The 19303-nt window shown below is 46.9% G+C and overlaps 1 protein-coding gene across 16 annotated transcripts in view; it reads left to right on the forward strand.

The window, feature by feature from the left end:
- Positions 1-9702: 9702 nt before the first annotated feature.
- The window catches only part of MAPK8IP3 (mitogen-activated protein kinase 8 interacting protein 3), a 52171-nt gene continuing 42570 nt past the window's right edge, over positions 9703-19303 (forward strand). For 11 of the 16 annotated variants that reach the window (XM_053928169.2, XM_053928180.2, XM_053928183.2 and 8 more), the window contains exon 1: positions 9704-10480. In XM_053928169.2, coding sequence (XP_053784144.1) covers positions 10163-10480 — 318 coding nt within the window. In that variant the 5' untranslated portion in view covers positions 9704-10162. Of the gene's footprint in view, positions 10481-19303 lie in introns of all 16 variants that reach the window. The other 5 variants (XM_053928150.2, XM_053928164.2, XM_053928158.2 and 2 more) reach the window with 2 other exon arrangements.

A 19303-nucleotide genomic window follows, 5' to 3' on the forward strand; every position in this document is an offset into this window, starting at 1 on the left:
TTCGGCATCAAGTGTTACCCAGCATATCATCATGTTAAAACTTCATTTTGTTTTAACCAATTTCAAGTAACAAATATGTCTAATCATGTTACCAATAAAAACTAATGAAGTTGGTGACCAAGTCAGTTGACCTCTTTTGGTAGTAGGAGTGGCCCTACTTGTATTTAGTACTTCCAGAATTCAAAGGGGTCAAATTTCTGGGGGAAAAAAGCCTAAGGCAGAGTTCTAAAACTTCCCCAAAGCATTCTCTGTAATTTGCTGTGATGCAAATGGCTGAGGTTCCAGAAAACCTCAGAGTATTGCTTGCCAGTTCCAAAGAAATAACCCGGAAGACTGGCTGTGAAAAACATGGGTTTGTTAGGACTTGGGTGCTCACCGGTGGCGGCTGCCTGGTGACTTTTTCCCACAACACAGGCCTCCCCAGCACAGGGTTATGTGGAGAACAGAAAGCAGCGAAGAGGGGTGTGGGGAGTATGTTCTTGTGCGCCCGCTGTGGGAGCTCGAAACACTAGCTGTTTCTCTGCAGTTGTTTACAGTCCAGGCTGACATCTAGAAGCAGTTTCTCTTCGGCCTTTACTTGACCCAGGAGCTGGCCAGGCTCCCAAGGTCAGCTGCAGAGTCTGCTTACAGGTGGCCTTCGTGGTATTCCCAAAGGGTAAGAAGGGGAGCTGGAGCTTGGGGAGGGACCCAAGTTTTTACATACCACACACTCCATCCCAACACCAGTGCCTGCCTGCCTTCTCCACTCCGTACCACCTGCCTTTACATCTTCCACATATGGAAGGGAGGGAGGAGGATGGGTGAGACATTGTATCCGTACTCTGCAGCCACAATGTAACAGAGCAAAGGAGTAACAGACTCACACGTAGCAATATCAGTGTGCAATGCTGATCGCCAGCCCCAACAACTTTCCAATCCGTGTTAAGATCTTCATGGGAGGTTGCCTGGATTGGTTTTCCAAGGCAGCCCAGCAGTGGCAGAGAGGGGCATCTCTGAACACACCCAACAGTCCAAAACATTGGACCGGAGAGCTCCTTCATCAGCCCACCTTGCAAAGCCTGCACTGGAGTCAGGAGGAGACACACGTTTAGTAGGCACCATAGGGCAAGTCAGCACAGCAGGTGGAATACAGGCCAAGCTCTGCCCAGTGTAAGAGCAGGGGCTTGTCCAGGTGATCTCCATGGCCTCCCATGCCATACCTTTTGACCTGTGACTTACCTCTGGCCTAGAATGCTAGCTGTGAGAGGAAGAGTGTGAACCTGCCAGATGGAAATAATGAAGGTACCTACTCTGGTAAGTTTTCCAGGGTTATTTACTTGAATAGCAGATGGCCATTTACCAGTTATGGTAGGTTGCATAAGCAAGCCCTGGGCAAGACCCTCCCCGCGTGGGGCCAGGAGAGCACACCAGTGGGTACCAGTTTGCGTTTCCCAGAGCCAGCTCAATACATTACCTTGTGGGGGGGTGGGGAACTCTGCCGGTAGACCCACCCCCTGTCTGCCACAGATGAGAATAAGTCTACCAAGACAAGATTTGCTTGGGGAGGAAAGGTGGCTGATCTCTCAGAGGAGAAGGGCCAGGAGCCTGTTCCTCAATGGGCTTTACTGGGTTCAATTTGCACAGGAATTCAGGTAAAGCTCATCAGTCATTGTCAGGCAGTAAGGATCAAACAATAGATAACATACAAAAAACTATGAGGTCTTATTCTGAGTCAGGGTCAGTTAGCTAAAGGGCTATAAAACTTTGGGGAACAAACTCATTTTGTGCTTGGACCCTTATCAGAAAACTGAGGACATTCTTAGCAAAGCAGGTTTCACAGGATTTTATGCATTCTTTCTTAGGCCTGATCCCCCAGGGAACCCACCCTTTCCAGCACAAGGCTGCACCACCCTCTGGCATTGTTTCAGGCTTAAATCAGGCAGGGGAAGTAAGGCAGCCAAGAGATTAGGAGATTTCTTTCAGACAGAATTCGGACTCAAGCTATGTCAAAGCCAAGGGATGAGGGTCCATCACCCCCTTTTTCTAGAGCCCCCAAGTCCTCCCCTGAAGATCCCTTCGTGATCATGCCTGTCTTAGGTCACCCCTCCTTTGAGGAATCTTATCTGTCATTGGCTAACCAGTGGTCTGCCTGGGGTCAAGCCGGGTTAGGTGAAAGGGGGCAGAGGCAGTGCTCCTGCCAGGAAGATAAGCTTTGTCTCCTAAACGGTTTATAGTCCCAAGGTCTCTTTACTCAGCCCTAGCCATGAGGGGTTACAGCTTCTGAAACCAGGCAGGGCGGTTCCCAACAAGGGTGTATGTCCTGGGGTGCTGGCAACAAATCTTAGTAACCATTGTTTGAACTTGCACTCTCAGTGGGGATGCCCACTTCTGCCCTATCTGCAATGCTGCAGGCCCACCTGGTGGTTTTCAGGGCATTTTTCAACAGTCTAGTATAACGTTCTAACTGTCCGGCTCCTGTTGGATTATAAGGTAGGCGCAGTTGCCTTTCAGTGTCAGGGCCGTCAGCCAAGTCTTGTGCCTAACAGCCTGTTGTTGCCGCCAAGGGACGTGGATGCTGGTTGACACGTACAGAACATTGTTGGCAAGCTGTAACGATGTCAGTCATTTTCAGTGGGAGGTCCCAGGCTTTGGCTGTTGCCCACTGAGTTTTCTGCCCTATGTGCTTCATTTTCCTGGTAGCTACGTGTCCGGGTCTTCTGCCGGGGCCTCTTCTAGCCATTGAATGGGAACGGTGCATCTGCTTCATCATTCCCTGGACATTGTGACATTTGATGTCCTGTGACATGATATAGGGTCACCTCCTTAGACTGTACAACCATCCATATGTCAGCCCCCATTGTTTTTCCCCACAGGGGCCTGTTGTTGATAGTCCAGTCCTGATCTTGCGACTTAGGGGGCTGCCCTTCGAATGAGCCAGCCGTACACCACGCTCGGCTCGTACCGGAACCCTGCCAGCCTGCACTGGCGAAGGGCCGTTGGGCCCTTCCTGGAGCGTGCTTTTCAGCGTCTCCTCTGACACAAAGGCCACTGGCCCCAACAACACCTCAACACCTGCAGTTCCTGGCCAGGAGGGGGTGTTGCACGGACATGTCTTGGTTGTAAATAAACACTCTGGTTCGTTACAGTTTGTGTCTGCGCCACACCAGCCTTCGGAGTGTGAGGCACGTGGCGCAGCCACCCCTGATGGGGCAGGTGTCCACACCACTGCAGCAGAGCTTCCGGTTACAGGCTCGGGTGCTTGCAGGGCTTGGTGGGTGGCAGGGAGCTGGTGCTCCATTAGACGGCATCTTTCTGCAGCCCCTTTCCAGACCTGGGGGCGAAACCCTGTTGGGTGCAGAGCCTCCCCTGCTGTTGTCAAAGACCCCATGACACCCCCGCCATCCCCCGGGTTACGTGTACATCCAGCTCCCCAGGCGGGGCTGGGTCATCCATACCAAGCACCTGCACCTGGGTGACCACTCCTCTTGCTTCCCCGCCCGCCTGCTGAGGCTGCTCCTGCCGATCCCGCTGCTGTCCCTCCCTTATAAGAGTGTACAAAGGTTTGCGTACCTGGGCCACCTGAGGGACAGAGGCTCTCCCTAACCTAGTACCCAACAAACTCTTGCAACGTTTTCCTCCTAGTGGGTAAGGGATAAGCCTCTGTTTTATCTGTAACATCAGTAGGGAATACTTTCGCCTTACCAGACCGGGTAACACCCAAGAATGTGACAGATAGCCCAGGCCTCTGTGTTTTGTTGTGGTTTATCGCCCATCTTTGTGCTTCGAGGTGCAATGCCACCCAGAGAACACACTCTTCTGGACTTTGGAGAGGAAGAGGTTAACATAATGCCCATTTCCAGCTTGACCTCCTCTTAGACTCATTCAGAAATAACTAATTTTAGAACAATTATTTTCCCTTTATTTCCTTAAAAATATATTACCATAATTTATACCTTCTATTACCAAAGCCATATAGTTTTTCCAACTTAATTACAATTTTTAATTCTTAGAAATCTGTCCTGGCTGGTGTAGCTCAGTGGGTTGAGCTTGGGCTACGAACCAAAGGGTCACCTGTTTGGTTCCCAGTCAGGGCACAAGACTGGGTTGTGGGCCAGGTCCCCATTGGGGGCCACGTTAGAGGCAACCACACATTGATGTTCCTCTCCCTCTCTTTCTTCCTCCCTTCCCCTCTCTCTAAAAATAAGTAAATAAAACCTTTAAAAAATTCTTAGAAACCTTAATTTTTGGTGACAACTAAAAGTAAGTAATTAGTATTCTTTAGGTTGGCAAATTTGTGAATACATTTCATTACTTCTAGAGAGAGGCTTTTTTTTCCATTTGGCAAATGCACTCCTACACTTTTAAGAGACACACTTCAAATAAAGTACAAGATATATTCATTAACAGATCCAAATTTATTTTCTAGCTTCTCTGTAATAAGAAGCCAAAAGCAGGTAAACTTGATCAATTAACATTTTAGTGTTTTGTTATTTTAAAATATTTAGTTATTTAATAATTTTTATTATTTAATTTAGTAAAACTCAAAAGTTTTAAGTTACCAAAGACTTTTGAAAACTAGATTTAGGTATATATAATTATTACTGAAAAGCTTTATCAAAAACCTTTCACTTTATTTACATTTATTTATTAGTTCTTAATAGCTCTATGAGATGTTAAAGTTGATTATTACCTAAGCCTTTTTATTTAAGATTTTATTTATTTATTTTTAGAGAGAGAGGAAGAGGGGAGAAAGAGAGGGAGAGAAACATCAGCGTGAGAGAGAAACATCGCCTGACTGCCTCTAGTACGCACCCCAACTGGGGACCAGACTGGCAACCCAGGCACGTGCCCTGATGGATCGGGAATCACACTGCCGACCTTTCCCCTTGCAGGACACACCCAAGTAACTGAGTCACACTGGTCAGGGCCCCCTAAGCCTTTTTCTTGACAAATTTTGTAACAGATAAAGAACATGAATTTATTTTTGTAATCTCAAGCAAAATAAACATGTATTTTATGTTAATGACTTTAAAAGACTAAATTCAAACCACCCATTTAGATTATTGGCGATTACTGCATTCTTTTGGTGTGTTTAAAAGTGAGCTGTTTAATTGAGGAGGGAAGGAATGCGGCAGGCGGAAAACTTGGAAGGAAAAGAGCAGTGATCCCTTCCACCGAGAACGTGCTTTTTTCCGAGGAGCCGCAGTTGTGTGGATGCGGGTAGACTTTTTACACGGGGCCAAGTTCTTCCAGCATTTCTACCTGCACATTCGGAGACAGTCTGGCGCATCAGTCCTTTCAGCAGAACCTGCCTTAGGCACTTAACTTTTCATGGCTCAGGCACTCCAAGACAAAAAAAAAAAAATGGCCCAAATGAAAGAACAGCTCAAAGCTCCAGAAAAAATACAACTAAGCGAGGAAGAGATAGCCAACCTATCGGATGCACAGTTCAAAACACTGGTTATCAAGACGCTCACAGAATTGGTTGAGTATGGTCACAAAATGGGGGAAAGAGTGAAGGCTATGCAAAGTGAAATAAAGGAAAATTTATAGGGAAATAACGGTGAAGGGAAGGAAACCAGGACTCAAATCAACGGTTTGGACCAGCAGGAAGATATAAACATTCACTCAGAACAGAAAGAAGAAACAAGAATTCAGAAAAATTGAGGAGAGGCTTAGGAACCTCTGGGACAACTTTAAACATCCCAATATTTGAATCATAGGGGTGCCAGAAGAAGAAAAGGAAGAACAAGAAATTGAAAACTTTTTAATAAATAATGGAGAACTTCTCCAATCTAGCAAAGGAAATAGACTTCCAGGAAGTCCAGGAAGCTCAGAGAGTCTCCAAGAAGTTGGACCCAAGGAGGAACACACCAAGGCACATCATAATTACATCACCCAAGGTTAAAGATAAGGAGAGAATCTTAGAAGCAGCAAGAGAAAAGGAGAGAGTTACCTACAAAGGAGTTCCCATAAGACTGTCAGCTGATTTCCCAAAAGAGACCTTACAGGCAAGAAGGGGCTGGAGAGAAGTATTCCAAGTCATGAAAGGCAAGGACCTCCATCCAAGATTACTCTATCCAGCAAAGCTATCATTTAGAATGGAAGGGAAGATAAAGTGCTTCTCAGATAAGGTCAAGTTAAAGGAGTTCATCATCACCAAGCCCTTATTATATGAAATGTTAAAAGGACTTATCTAAGGAAAAGAAGCTGATCAAAAATGATGAACAGTAAAATGACAACAAACTCACAACTAAACGTAACCTAAACAAATCTGGAACCTAAAAAAAAAACAAAAACAAAAGAAACTAAGCAAACAACGAGAACAGGAACAGATTCACAGAATTGGAGATCACGTGGAGGGTTGTCAGTGGGGAGAGGGAGGGGGAAGAATGGGGGAAAGGTACAGGGAATAAGAAGCATAAATAGGTAGAAAATAGACAGGGGGAGGTTAAGAATAGTGTAGGAAATGGAGAAGCCAAAGAACTTACATGTACGACCCATGGACATGAACTACGTGGGGGGAGGGATGCGTGTGAGAAGTGGGTACAGGGTGGAGGGGAATAAAGGGGGGAGGAATAAAACAACTCTAATAGCATAATCAATAAAATATATATTTTTTTAAAATAAGAAAACCTCCGAGTATTGCTTGCCAATTCCAGAGAAACAACCCAGAGGGACTGGCTGTGAGAGACGGGTTTATCAGACTTTCGTGCCCACTGGCGGGGACTGGCTGGGAAAGTTTTCTGCAACACGGGCTTTCCCAGCACCAGGTCATGCAGAGCACAGAAAACAAAGGAAATAGGGCATGCAGGGAGGGGGAAGTACATTGCTGCACACAAGGTGTGTGGGATCAAAACGTTAGCTGTTTCTCTGGAGTGGTTTACAGTGTGGGTTCACCTAGAAGCAGTTTCTCTTTGGCTTTTCTTGACCCAGGAGCTGGCCAGGCTCCCAAGGCTGGTCCCACAGTCTGCTTATGGCTGCCCTTCATCATATTCCCACACAGCGGGAAGGGGAGTTGGAGCATGGGAAGGGGCCCATGTTCTCACATACAACACACTTCCTCACCATGGAAAAAACCAAAACAAAAACATTTAATGTCTTTGTACTGACTGATTTTGAGAATAAAACTAACAATTCTATATAACATTTATTGCATGCTTACTATTTACTAGAGATAGTGCTAAATCCCTTTCATGGATTAGTTTCCTTTATAACATTCCTAGTAGGTTGGTAATATTTTTAGGCTCAATTTTACAGGGTCGGGAATGGAATGATTAAGGCATTTAGCTAGGATCAAAGCCCAGACAATCTGAATCTAAGAATGAAACCTCAGTTTATCTTTTAGTGGGTGGGTGTGTAACTGAACACAGGTCCGTCTGCTTGCCGCTACAATAGCCAATTCTCAAGAAGCAGATGCTGATGTAAAGGAAAAGTGGGTTATTTGCAGATTCTGGTCATCTGGAAGATGGGGGACTCATGTCTCAAAGCCCATCTCCACCTCTTAATGGAGCCAGGTTTTTTTATAAGGAGGGAGAAGGGAACAGAACAAAGAGACAAGGGAGGGGGTTGAAAAGTCCTCTACGTGCAGACTAGCAGTCCTTTCTGATAAGGCAAGCGATGGCCGATGTGCATCATCCTGGTTTAGTCATCCTGGCTCCAGTCAAGGTTCCATGGTTAAAGGTCAGCACATCTCCCAGAGCTGGATGCCTGCGGGTTGAGCTCTGTATCTTTTGAAGTTCGTTCCTAGGATTCTTATGCAAACATGCTGTTCATCTACAAGCTATGGATCGGAGTCAGCACTTACAGCAACAGTGTCAAAAGAATGGTGGGGTGGGTTACAATTCCCACCATTACAATTTTCTACCGTCACAAATCCCCACTCTCAACTTTTCTTCCATTTCTATGGAAGTTGGGAGGTTTAGCCAAAACATTTAAGAAAAGTGAAAAATTCAGGATCCATTCTTGTTTATAGGTGAAAAATAAAATTTTACAGATAATTCAGTGAATTATAGTCTAATGTCTGTAATTGTGTTACAGATTTTATTGAAACCTGTTGTTTTTCCTCCTAAAATTACCCTCATTTTTACCAAAGAGGCAAATTAAAACCAATTCATTTTCTGGATTAAGTCCAATTTCAATTCAGCCTGATTATTTGCATGAACACAACAAGAATAGCAAATGATATATAGTCTTTCTTAAATCCACTTTGCTGGAATGTTACAAGGAGTTTTCAGAATGAACTTTAGCCCCTCAGGGTAGAAAAGCCAAGCCACACAGTTGGCATCAGGCTTTGCCTGCAATACCTCCACATTTGGGTAAACTCAAGTTCTTGAGGTCCCCAAAACGTCTTGAGGTTCTTCCTTGCCATCTCCTAGGAAAGCAGCCTTCACTCCTCACCTGGAGAGACTGCCGTGAACTGTGTGAACATGCAAGTTACCAGGCCATTTCTCCAAGAGGCTTTTCTTGGCTTCAAAGTCAATCTTATTCCTTAAAGCTTTTGCTGACACCCAGAGCCTAGGCACGTCTCTCCCAGACAGGACACTCCAGTCAAAGTCTTAGTTAGTGAACCCACAATTGGAAGCTGGAAGAAAATCAGATTACTATTGAATTCATGTGAACAAATATATTGCCATGAAAATAATAATACTCACTAAGAGTTTCCAGATTCTGGAGGGATCAAGTCGAGAGAAAAATATAAATGCTTCGATATTGCTACAATTTATCAAATTGCTCTATGAAAACAAACAAGTTTTTTTAAAGTCAGCAGTATTTTGAACAAAGTCACAACAGTATTTTTGGTTCCTTTAGGCCCACAACCAATTCCTGTTTATCCTCATTATTTGCCTGTATCTCTACGAACCCAGTCGTTCCCCAGGCCCCTGCAAATCCCCATTTATTTCAAAGGTTTGATCTGAAAATTTGTTCTGAGAAACTTATATTTTAGAGTAAGTCAAAATCCTTTCCGTTAATTACTTGGTTTGACTTTAGCCCGAATTCACACTCCCTGTGGGGCCCTGAAGCTGCAAGTCTTGGGTCCACGGTGTCCTCTTGCCTGTGAAAGAGAAAATTCTTGGGAGCAACTTATTTTAAATTCTGGCCCAAAGTATTTCCACAGATGTAGTTCCAAGGAACAGTATCTCAAGGGAAGGGAGAAGCAGCCTGGGCAAGAGCCAACCAAAACGACAGACCGCAGAGTCACACCTGCAAAGGCTGCAGATATTGTTAATTTTTTAGATTAACCCCCCCTAGAGATTTAAAATAAGTAGCTAAAAGTGGAAGAAATGAGAGTCTATCCAAATTGATAGACGATAATAAAATTATATAGAAGTAGAAATTTAAAACGTAACCATTAAAATTCTTTACTCAATGGGTGGGTTAAATAGGTTACAGTAGCTGAAGTGAAGCTGGGGAATCTGAAGGAGTTACACACCATGCAGGACATCAAATAGACGGAATGACAGAGCTTACTGACTGTATTTTAGGATAATAGGCCACTTGCACTTAACTGGAATCCCAGAAGGGACAGTATGGTGGCAGCCACTGTTTGAAGAGAGGCTCTGAAGGCTTACTGTGTAGGCGCGTGCACCACCGTGTAGTAACACTATAATGGTAAATCAAAGTACACCGGGTCAGCAACAGGGTCACATCTGAAGGGGAGGGTGGGCGCAGAGATGCTCGTTTAAGTCCCTAAATCGCACACAATGGCCTGTATATGCTCTTGGGACATATACTAAGTCACTTAAAAGTCCGGGCCAAAGTCCGAGAGCTGACGGGAACACTCTAAATGTCACAGGCGCTGGCGAGCGAGTAGTGACGGCAACTGCCTGACCGGAAGCGCCCCCTCCCCGGCTCCCCCGAACTTCCCGTCCAAAGTCCGGCTTTCTCCTCCTCAGCGGCCCCTGCGACCCCTAGCGGCGCGGCGCCGCAGGGCTGCGGCTGACCTACGGGCAACTTCCCTCTCCCCCGGTGGGCGGGACTTCCTAGAGGCGGGACTTCCTGCCGCTGAGTGACGGGCGCAGCATCAGCACCAGCAGCAGCGGTCGTGACTGAGCTCTGAGGCTTCGGCGATAGCCGCTGCAACCAAGGCGACTGGCCGCGGCCTGCGGATTAAGGGCAGCCGGGGCGGGAGAGCAGGCGCGCCGGCGGACAGCAGGCCGCGCTGGCGGCGGCGGTGGCCGCGATGATGGAGATCCAGATGGACGAAGGCGGCGGCGTGGTGGTGTACCAGGACGACTACTGCTCCGGCTCCGTGATGTCGGAGCGGGTGTCGGGCCTGGCAGGCTCCATCTACCGCGAATTCGAGCGACTCATCCACTGCTACGACGAGGAGGTGGTCAAGGAGCTCATGCCGCTCGTGGTTAATGTGCTGGAGAATCTGGACTCAGTGCTCAGCGAGAACCAGGAGCATGAGGTGGAACTGGAGCTTCTGCGCGAGGACAACGAGCAGCTGCTCACCCAGTACGAGCGCGAGAAGGCGCTGCGCAAGCAGGCCGAGGAGGTGCGTGGGCCGGCCGCGCCGGGGACCCGCCCGTGGACCGCGTACTCCCCGCCCCGCCCGAGGACCTTGTCCCGCCAGCCCTTCCCAGCACTGCTCCCGTAGCACTGGGGCCCCTAGCCTAGCCCCGGGGATGAGCCCTGGCCGCCCCCGCCCCTCTGGCCCCCTCGCCTGCTGCTCCAGCCCAGAGGCCAGAGCCCGTAACCACTGGGCTTCACGGTGGAATTTGCAGCCTAAACAGCCCCTAGCCTCGGGCCAAGCCTCGGTTTCCCCTCAGTACCCCCCTCTGGTTCCAGACTTCCAGTTCTTTTTGCTTTTGTGTTCGTTTTTCGCAAACTAGACCCCAGTTGCTACCTCTTGTCGCTACAATTCTTCACCCTCCCAGAAAAGGGATTTCAGAGATTCTTAAGGTTCTGCAGCCGAAGAGGTCTGCTGTCAGACCTTTTCCTTGTCCCTAATCCAGTGTTTTGAAGGTCTGTGTGATATGGATCAATTTAATAATTGATGTAAACACGTGACTAAAGCTACAGTTAAGCTGCTTCTCTGGCGCCAGGTGAAGGACTCCAGGCCTCCGGAGGTGATGTGTTTGCCCCTGCCCCATAGTTCCCTTGGTTGGGAAGATTGTTAGCTTAGGTGGGAAAAGGCTGGGGAATTTCAGTCTGGCTTCTAAGGAGCTAAAAGTAGAGTTTTGGAATACTTATGTTCTAGGATACCTCGACAACCTGGGAATCACTTACTTGTGAACCAGTTAGGAGAACCGTGCATTGTAGGGAATACCACTTAACTTCATTCATTCACCGTCAAATATTTAGCAGGATGTGGCAGACCCAGGCAGATGTGGCATGTGGGCTCCTGTCCCCGCTTTGCCTTTGACCTTGTTCATGTTGCCTGCCCCGACTGCATTTTGATTTTCCATCAGTCAAATGAGTCATTTGCCCTAGATGATCGCTAAGACCTGACATTCTGTTATTCTAGCCATTAGGTGATGCTGTTCGACGAATAGGCAGTTTCTTATTAAATGAGTTAAACTTTTCAATTAATTTGGCTGAACATAGTCTTGACTTTACCGTTGAAATAGAAGATTGTTTCAGTATTTTATCTTTTATTTGAACCACAGTGGTTTATGCGCTAGTTTGGTTTAAAGCATGTTTATAAAAATCAACACTGCCTTGTATTAGTCCTACTTTGATTCATTTTGCTTTTGGTTTCATGCGTCTGTCAAGAAACTGTTGTCTGTTGATTGAGGTGCCAAGCTCCACCAAAACTGGTTTAAAACTCTCAAGGGGATGCAAAGGCTCACAGGATTTTAGAGTTCAGAGTGGCCCTTGAGGTTAGAGTTCCGGGGAAGGAACTGGGTCTCGGAAATACCAAGGTCACAAGCCTTGGGAGAGCCAGGGCAGGACCCAGACTCCTGGCTTAGGTTCTTTCCTCATCACGCTGCTGTGGAAGATCAGAAAGCTGCACCCCCTGAGGGCTGGAGCACTGGGGTCTCCTTACCCACCCACGAGGCTATGGCCACCTCTCTTGTGCTGCGGAGTTCCTTCCACTTCTCTGACCACTGTTGGTGGCCATTGGATGCTTAACTGAGGTTTCAAGTAGGTTCGTTTTCTTTCATCAGTACCTATGGGTCAACCTCGTGGATGAGAAAGAACTAAAGGGAGAAAACCAAGATGGACAACCGTAAGGCTAAGAATCATAACCTCTAGTTTAAGATTAGTTCTGCACAGATTAGGTCTCTTCTCTGCACTGTGCAGTTCAAGTGCAACCACGAGCGAGTGTGCTTCTGACCTCTCACCTCCACTCCCCTGGACTAAGAGCTGGGGGGCGGTGTGCTTGGGGTTTGGAGGAAAATGCCTTCAAGGCCAAACCCCACCATTGCCCCAGCTATTAGGAGAAACTGCACAGAGCCTCCTGAGCAGAGAGCCATGAAGCAAATGCCTGGCTAGCCAGCATCGCGGCTGTGATTAGATGTGATTAGATGTCCACCCTTGGAAAGACTGCAGGTGATGTTACAACTGAAAAAAAAAACAAAGAACGGCGAAATCTTGTAACCATTTTGGCTTTCTAGCTCATTTATGAAACCTAGCAGGCATTCACTTTCAGTTTTGTGGAAAGGACCACTGCTTTGTGGATTGGCCTCTTTTTCCAGGCAGGGATTGGGATCACAGATGTGTGTCTGGTAACACAGGAGCTGGCATGTCATAGGCTGCAGACATGTTCATGGTACAGAGTAGCTCCGGCGTCCCGACCGCTGTGCTCTGGAAGGCGTAGTCAGAGCCGGGTAACCTGAGCCGCCTGCAGCCTTCTGAGCAGACAGAATCCTCAGGATTTTTTTTTTTTTTTTTTTTTTTTTTTAAGTCTTGAACACAGCAAACGACCCTGTCCTCTGCTTCTTGCCGGTAATAACAGCAGTGAGAAATTGCAAGTATGTTCTGGTCCTAGGGTGGCTCCTTGGTCCCAGGACTGCTCGTTCGATGGGAGTAATGGTAGCTAGAGATAGTGGGGTCCAGGGAGAGGGCCTGGGAGTCCGCAGATGCAAGCTTAAGCGTCCGCCCTGCCCTTGGGAGCTGCGTACCTGGTGACTAGTCTTCCCCACTCTGGCTGCAGTGGCTACCTCTGAAAGCGAGTGGAGTTGCCAGACGTGGCAAATCACTTTCATCCTAAGTGCCAAGTCCCATCGCTGGCTCTTGTTTTTCTGCAGAATTGCTGCGAGGCAGATGTAGCGGAGTCAGGGAGGAGCACCGTGATGGATTTTCAGGGCAGCTTTGGTTGGTAAGCACTGGGCATCTTAGTCTCTCCTTGTGCGGGCTTTTCCCTTGTAATTGAGACCAGTGAATATCACTCAAGCTTGCAGAGCTAATTGGACCTATTGCTGACGTCTGCAGTTTCTACAGAGGCCTAAAAATGTTGAAAAATTTAAAAAATCCAAGTTCTTTCCCAAGAGAAAAGAGGGTTGGAAGTGGGCAGTTGACTGGGACAGCTGGAGATGCCCCTCAGTAGTAGCCCAAGACGGGAACAAGCGGAGGGCCCACGTGTGCTGTTTCCCTGGGCAGCAAAGAGCCCCCCCTTCCTTGCCATGGTCAAGGACTTAGCTGATGAGAGGAAAAATGTTTGAGAGACGGGCGTGAGTTTAGCAGCCATCATTTGCCTTAAAATCTTCTTTGAGCTGAGGAAACTACTACTTATCACAAGCAACGCAAGTAGATGCCGTTGAAGAGATGTCTGTGTGGCTGTTTGCTGATACTGCAGCATTTGGAACTGTGTAAGAAAAGCATCCAACTCGAGGGAAGTTTGACCCCAAACTGTTTCCTAGCTATATAAAAGCAATCCATGTCATAGAAGAGCATTCGGATCGGATTAAGATGGAGGTGGGGGGGAAGCCATAATCCTATTCCATAAAGATTATGATTTTGCCTTTTTTCATAAATGAATTGATACATCGAATCAGAAGTTTTTCTTCTTGTTGCCCACATTACACATAGTAAATTCATCACTGCTTGGACAAGGTATGTGGTTTCTTCTTCTGCCATGTTGTAGTATTAGGAGCAGTTTTTAAAAATTGTGTGTTTGTTTTAGAGGAAACCATTACGATTTGGTGGCCTGAGCTGCCTTTCCTAGTTGCCTCCAAATGTTGGTCCAGTGTAGCTGTGCCAGAGTGACCAGGAGTACACCAAAATCTCCCCCCAAAATGGAAAAAAAGATAGGTGTACAAGAGCCAAGAGAGGCACTTTGCAGCTAGGGCGAGCGTGTGGGGAGATGCCCACTCCGATACCGGGGCCTGTCCCTGCTGCTGCGCCCTGTCCTGCCGTGGCAGGAACCTCGGTGGCAGATAGACAGTGGGGTCAAGGACTGGTACAAGTTTGCTCTCCCAAAACTGGGATTTCTAAATTAAATTTAATATCTAGTTCTTTATTTGGAACAATTCATAGCAAGGTTGCAAAAATCATACCTTTCACCCAGATTCCCAGATGGGAACTTTTTCCCACATTGCTCTCTGTCCGTCCCTCCCTCTCACTCTGCTAAAACCTTCGGGTACCCGTGTGTTCCCATGGTCTCCCCGGTTCTGGGTCAGATCCTCACTTTCTGCTTTTCATGACCTTGGTGATTGTGACACCACAGGCCCGTTATTTTGTAGGATGTCCTTCAGTGTGGCTTTCATGTGACCTCATACCGAGATTCAGGACGCCCCAGAGGGGATGCTGAGCTTGTCTAAGAATCTCTTAAATCTTTACCGTGCACAAGATGGGTGTTGGGGAGGAGACACACGAGTGTGAGACAGGGTTCCTTTTCTCAAGCTCCTGTCATTGCTGAGGGTGGAGGGTGACGGGAAATGCACCAAAGGATAACTGCAGGAGGCCAAGCCAGGAGCACTGTCCGTAGCAACACAAAGGGATTTCCAGGCATTGGTTTCCTGGGCTCCCTTAGAAGTCAGGGCCCTGTGGCCATCCTTATCACCTCCCATATCTAGGTGCTCACTAAGTTCCAGCATTCTTTTGGCCCAAATTTTAGTTTTAATGTGCCTTCTTTTTTAAAAATGTTTTTTTTTTTTTAATCCTCACCCAAGGACATTTTTTTCATTGCTTTTAGAGAGAGAGGGAAGAAGGGAGAGAGAAAAAGACATCAGTGTGAGGAAGAGACATCATTTATTTGCCTTCCATACACTTCCAGACTAGGGATTGGCACCCGGACTGGGGATCGAACCCACATCCTTTCAGTTACAGGATGACGCTCTAACCCACTGAGCCACACCAGCCGGGGCAATATACCTTCCTTTTTTAATCTTCATTGTACCATCCTGGTTCCAGTTGCCACTATCACATTGGTCGCCCCAACCACTCTCTCCCCTCTCCCAAACCTTCTCTAGCCGGAGTGAACTTCTGTGGAAGCAGATCACACTCTCTCTTGCTCATCCATTTACTCACTCAACAAAATACCCTGAGTGCCAGGCTTGGCTGCACGCTCTCAGGATTTAGCTCCCTTCTGTCCTGGGGCAGACGCCCGGGTGGGGAGATGTTGGGGGGTGCTGCCGTACATCCAGATAGTGATAAAATGGGCACATGGATTGTAGAGTGAAAGGTAGGAATGGGGACTACTTTCAATAGACAAAGGGACTTCCAGGAGGGGACCCCCTTCTGCTTGAACCCCTGCCCCACTGCTCTTACACTCCTTTCTACCCCCTCTGCATGTTGGTCCCACTGCCTAGACCACTGGCTGGCTCCTGTGCACATGGGGCACAGGGACTGCACGGAGCACATTCAGACGCGGGCCGCTTCAATGAGTGCATGTTGAGAGCGAATGGTTCCCATCGCCCCAGCTGGCCCGCACCTGCCTCCCCACACCTGCTTCCTGCTTCACCAAGGGTCAGGGCCCTTCTGGTTTTTTTCTCCCTGATCACACCCCCCAAAGAAATGCTGGTCATCTCAGTGTGTGTGTGTGTGTGTGTGTGTGTACAAGGGGGAAAGCAGCTTTCCCCGACCTCTGTGCACTTTACACTGAGCTGTCTGTTTAGTTCCTGAAGGTCAGGAACTCTTTTCTGCAGTTTGAGTGTGAAGCAGCCGTCTGTCCAATACAACTTTCTGTGGTGGTGGAAATTTCCATTTTGTGCTGCCTAATTCAGTAGCCCATGGCCACACAGGGCCATTGACACTCCAAATGTGGCTCTAACTAGGGTAAGTGTAGACAACCACGTGTGATTGGTGGGGACTGTCATACTGGGCATCGCAGCCAAACGCAGTCAGGCTGTCACTTTTCTTTTAAAAAAAAAAAATTATTTTATTGTTCAGTTACAGTTGTCTCTGTTTACCCACCACCACTATCCCCTACCACCCGGCCAAACCTACCCCCCTCCCCTGCTTCCACCCGCCCTTGGTTTTGTCCATGGGTCCTTTATAGTAGTTCCTGAAAACCCCTCTCCCCACTATCCCTTTCCCTCTCTCCTCTGGCTATTGTTAGATTGTTCTTAATTTCAGTGTCTCTGGTTATATTTTGCTTGCTTTTTTCTTTTGTTCATTATGTTCCAGTTAAAGGTGAGATCCTATGGTATTTGTCCCTCACCGCCTGGCTTATTTTATTTAGCGTAATGCTCTCCAGTTCCATGCATGTTGTCACAAAGAGTAGGAACTCCTTCCTTCCTCTGTGTAGAATTCCATTGTGTAAATGCACCAGTTTTTTGATCCATTCATTTACTGATGGGCATTGAGGTGGCTTCCAGCACTTGGCTGTTGTAAATTGTGCTGCAAATCCAGGAAACTCAAGAGAGTCCCAGTCAAGAGGAGCTCAGTCACTCTTCTCTAAGGGCAGGCAGGAAACATTTCTGTTACTCAGCTTCAGGCAGGAAACGAAGATGCTTAAAAGATGGATTGTTTTCTTTGTTTCAGTGAACGTGTTCCAGAAAGAAGGGAGATCAGATCCCAAAGCAGTGGTTTTTGATATGGGACACCAGACAGAAAAAACTATGTGAGATGAACCAAAAAAAAAAAAGATTGCCAGCTATTTAGGAAACAACAGAGGTGATAAATTCCTTGAAAGGCTGAGAAGAGGTCTGGTGGGAAATCCCAGAACCTACAAATTGTCTGGTGCTTATGACCCAGAGTTAAATCTTTGGCTTCCTTTTCTTTTTCTCTTTTCTTTCTTTCTTGGAAACAACTTCATTGAGGTCAGTGCACTACACTGTACATGTTTGAAGTGTGAGTTTTGACACATTAACACCCAGAAACCATCCCCACAATCAAGATAACGATGATCATCATCACCCCCAAAGTTTCCTGGTGCCCCTCCGGAATCTCTCTTCTCCCTGCTTCTCCTACCCCTGGGAATCACCTGCCTGCTTTCTGTCACTGTGGGTTAACTTGCATTTTTTATAACTTTATGTGAATGGAATCTTGTAACGTATACTTTTTTCCGTTCTTCTAGCTTCTTTCAGTCAGCAGAATGATTTTGACGTTCATCCAGGTAGCTGCTAGGTGTCCTTTTATTTATTCATTCCTTTAGTGCTAGGAGGTGTCCCATTGTGTGGGCGTTTATCCGGTCTCCTGTTGGTGGAGTAACAGCTTCCCTGCTCCTTAACGTGCCTCTGTCAGCACCGTACCCGCGGCACTTCCACAGTAACCTGTTCTGGAGAGGCTAGAATCAGCTGGTGGCCTGCTTCAGGACTACAGTGTCCTAAGAAAGAATCCTTATTCCCCCGGTGAAAAAGTCTCACCCTAAGGAAATGAGATATTTGCCAAGACTCTGAGAGTCTGCATAGTCTCAGTGCGGACCACCTCTTAGGGGCAAGAGATTTGGGAAATGCCAAGTTAAGTGGGACAGGGGAGATGGGGGTTAGGAAGTTTAAATTCGGATTATCAACAGCGACAAATTCAAAGGGGTACTTTTCATTAAAGTTTCCTAGGTGTGCGTACCCAGCTCTTGGGTTCTCTGCGCTCTCTGAGTACCATTACTTCTACTCTGCGTCATCTTGGATTCCTATTCCCTGACCTCACCCATGCCAGCCTTCTTACCACTTCTCTCTTCTCAGGAAACAAATACCCAGATCAGGGCAAAAGCCCCTGGGTGCTTGCTTGGGCATGTGGCTGTGGGTCTGTCTCAAGTTTACAGTGTTCAGTTCTCGGTAAGAGCCTTTGTCTGCAGAAAGACACGCTACAAGCATCCTTAGCATGTCTCCTGTTAAATTGTACAAGAAGCCAGTGTTAACTACTAAGATTGCTTTGGAGAATACAATTTACTTGAAAATAATTTGCCCCTGGGGAAATTCTTTCCAAGGTGGGACATTTATGGTTTTTTAAAAAATATTTTATTTATTTATTTTTAGACAGAAGGGAAGGGAGAGAGGAAGAGAGGGAAAGAAATATCACTGTGTGGCTGCCTCTCGCAGGCTCCCACTGGGGACCTGGCCCGCAACCCAGGATGTGCCCTGACTGGGAATTGAACTGGTGACCCTTTGGTTCACAGGCTGGCACTCAGTCCACTGAGCCACACCAGCCAGGACTTAACAATTTTAGTTTTATCTTTCTTTTTCTTATTTCCCCATGGACCAAACATAATATATATGCTATGTTTAATATATAAAGTATGTTAGTATTTAATATATAGTATATAAATAAATATATAATATATAAATATTTTATATACTCACACATACATTTTTTCTGTCTTACTGATTCTTGAAAATTAATGTGAGTTAACCCAGTGCCATTGGTTGGGATTCTTATTAGGCAGGTGCTGAACCAGCAGTACCTTTAACAGAAACGTGAGGAACCTTTGTTTTTTTGTGAATTCAACCAGGTCCTTGGATTTCTGCCTGTTGGCCCGGTCTCTCAGACATGTGTCTAATGCTTGACTACAGAAATGCTCTTCCTTTCCTGCGTGTCACCCAGCGGGCCTCGGGGACAGCTCTTGTAATTCCAGGGCCCCCACACTCCTGTCCTCCTCCGCTCACCTGCATTCTAGATCTAAACGGTGGCAGGCGTGAGAAACGGGAAAGGAAGCTGTAGAGGGGCATCTGTGGTTTGAGGTCTTAAGAGTTCTGCGCCCCCGTGAGCCCTCGGTGAATATTTGATCGAGTCAGGAAGTCACTGTCAGTACCGGGAACTGGCCATCAGGAGAAGGGCGTCTGCTCCAGGCCAGAGGCCTCCACCAAGCATCCCAAGTGTTTACCGCTCTGCCTGCCCTAACATAAAAGACCCCCCAAAAGCATTTCCCTTCTGGAAATTCACTCTGCACCCTCACTCCCAAGAAGGAATTAAATGATCAATAATGCAAAAGAATAAGATTTTTAAAGAAGATTTATTTATTTATTTATTTATTTATTTATTTATTTATATTTAG

Source organism: Desmodus rotundus, chromosome 1 (genome assembly GCF_022682495.2).
Source record: "Desmodus rotundus isolate HL8 chromosome 1, HLdesRot8A.1, whole genome shotgun sequence".
Classification (NCBI taxonomy): Eukaryota; Metazoa; Chordata; class Mammalia; order Chiroptera; family Phyllostomidae; genus Desmodus; species Desmodus rotundus.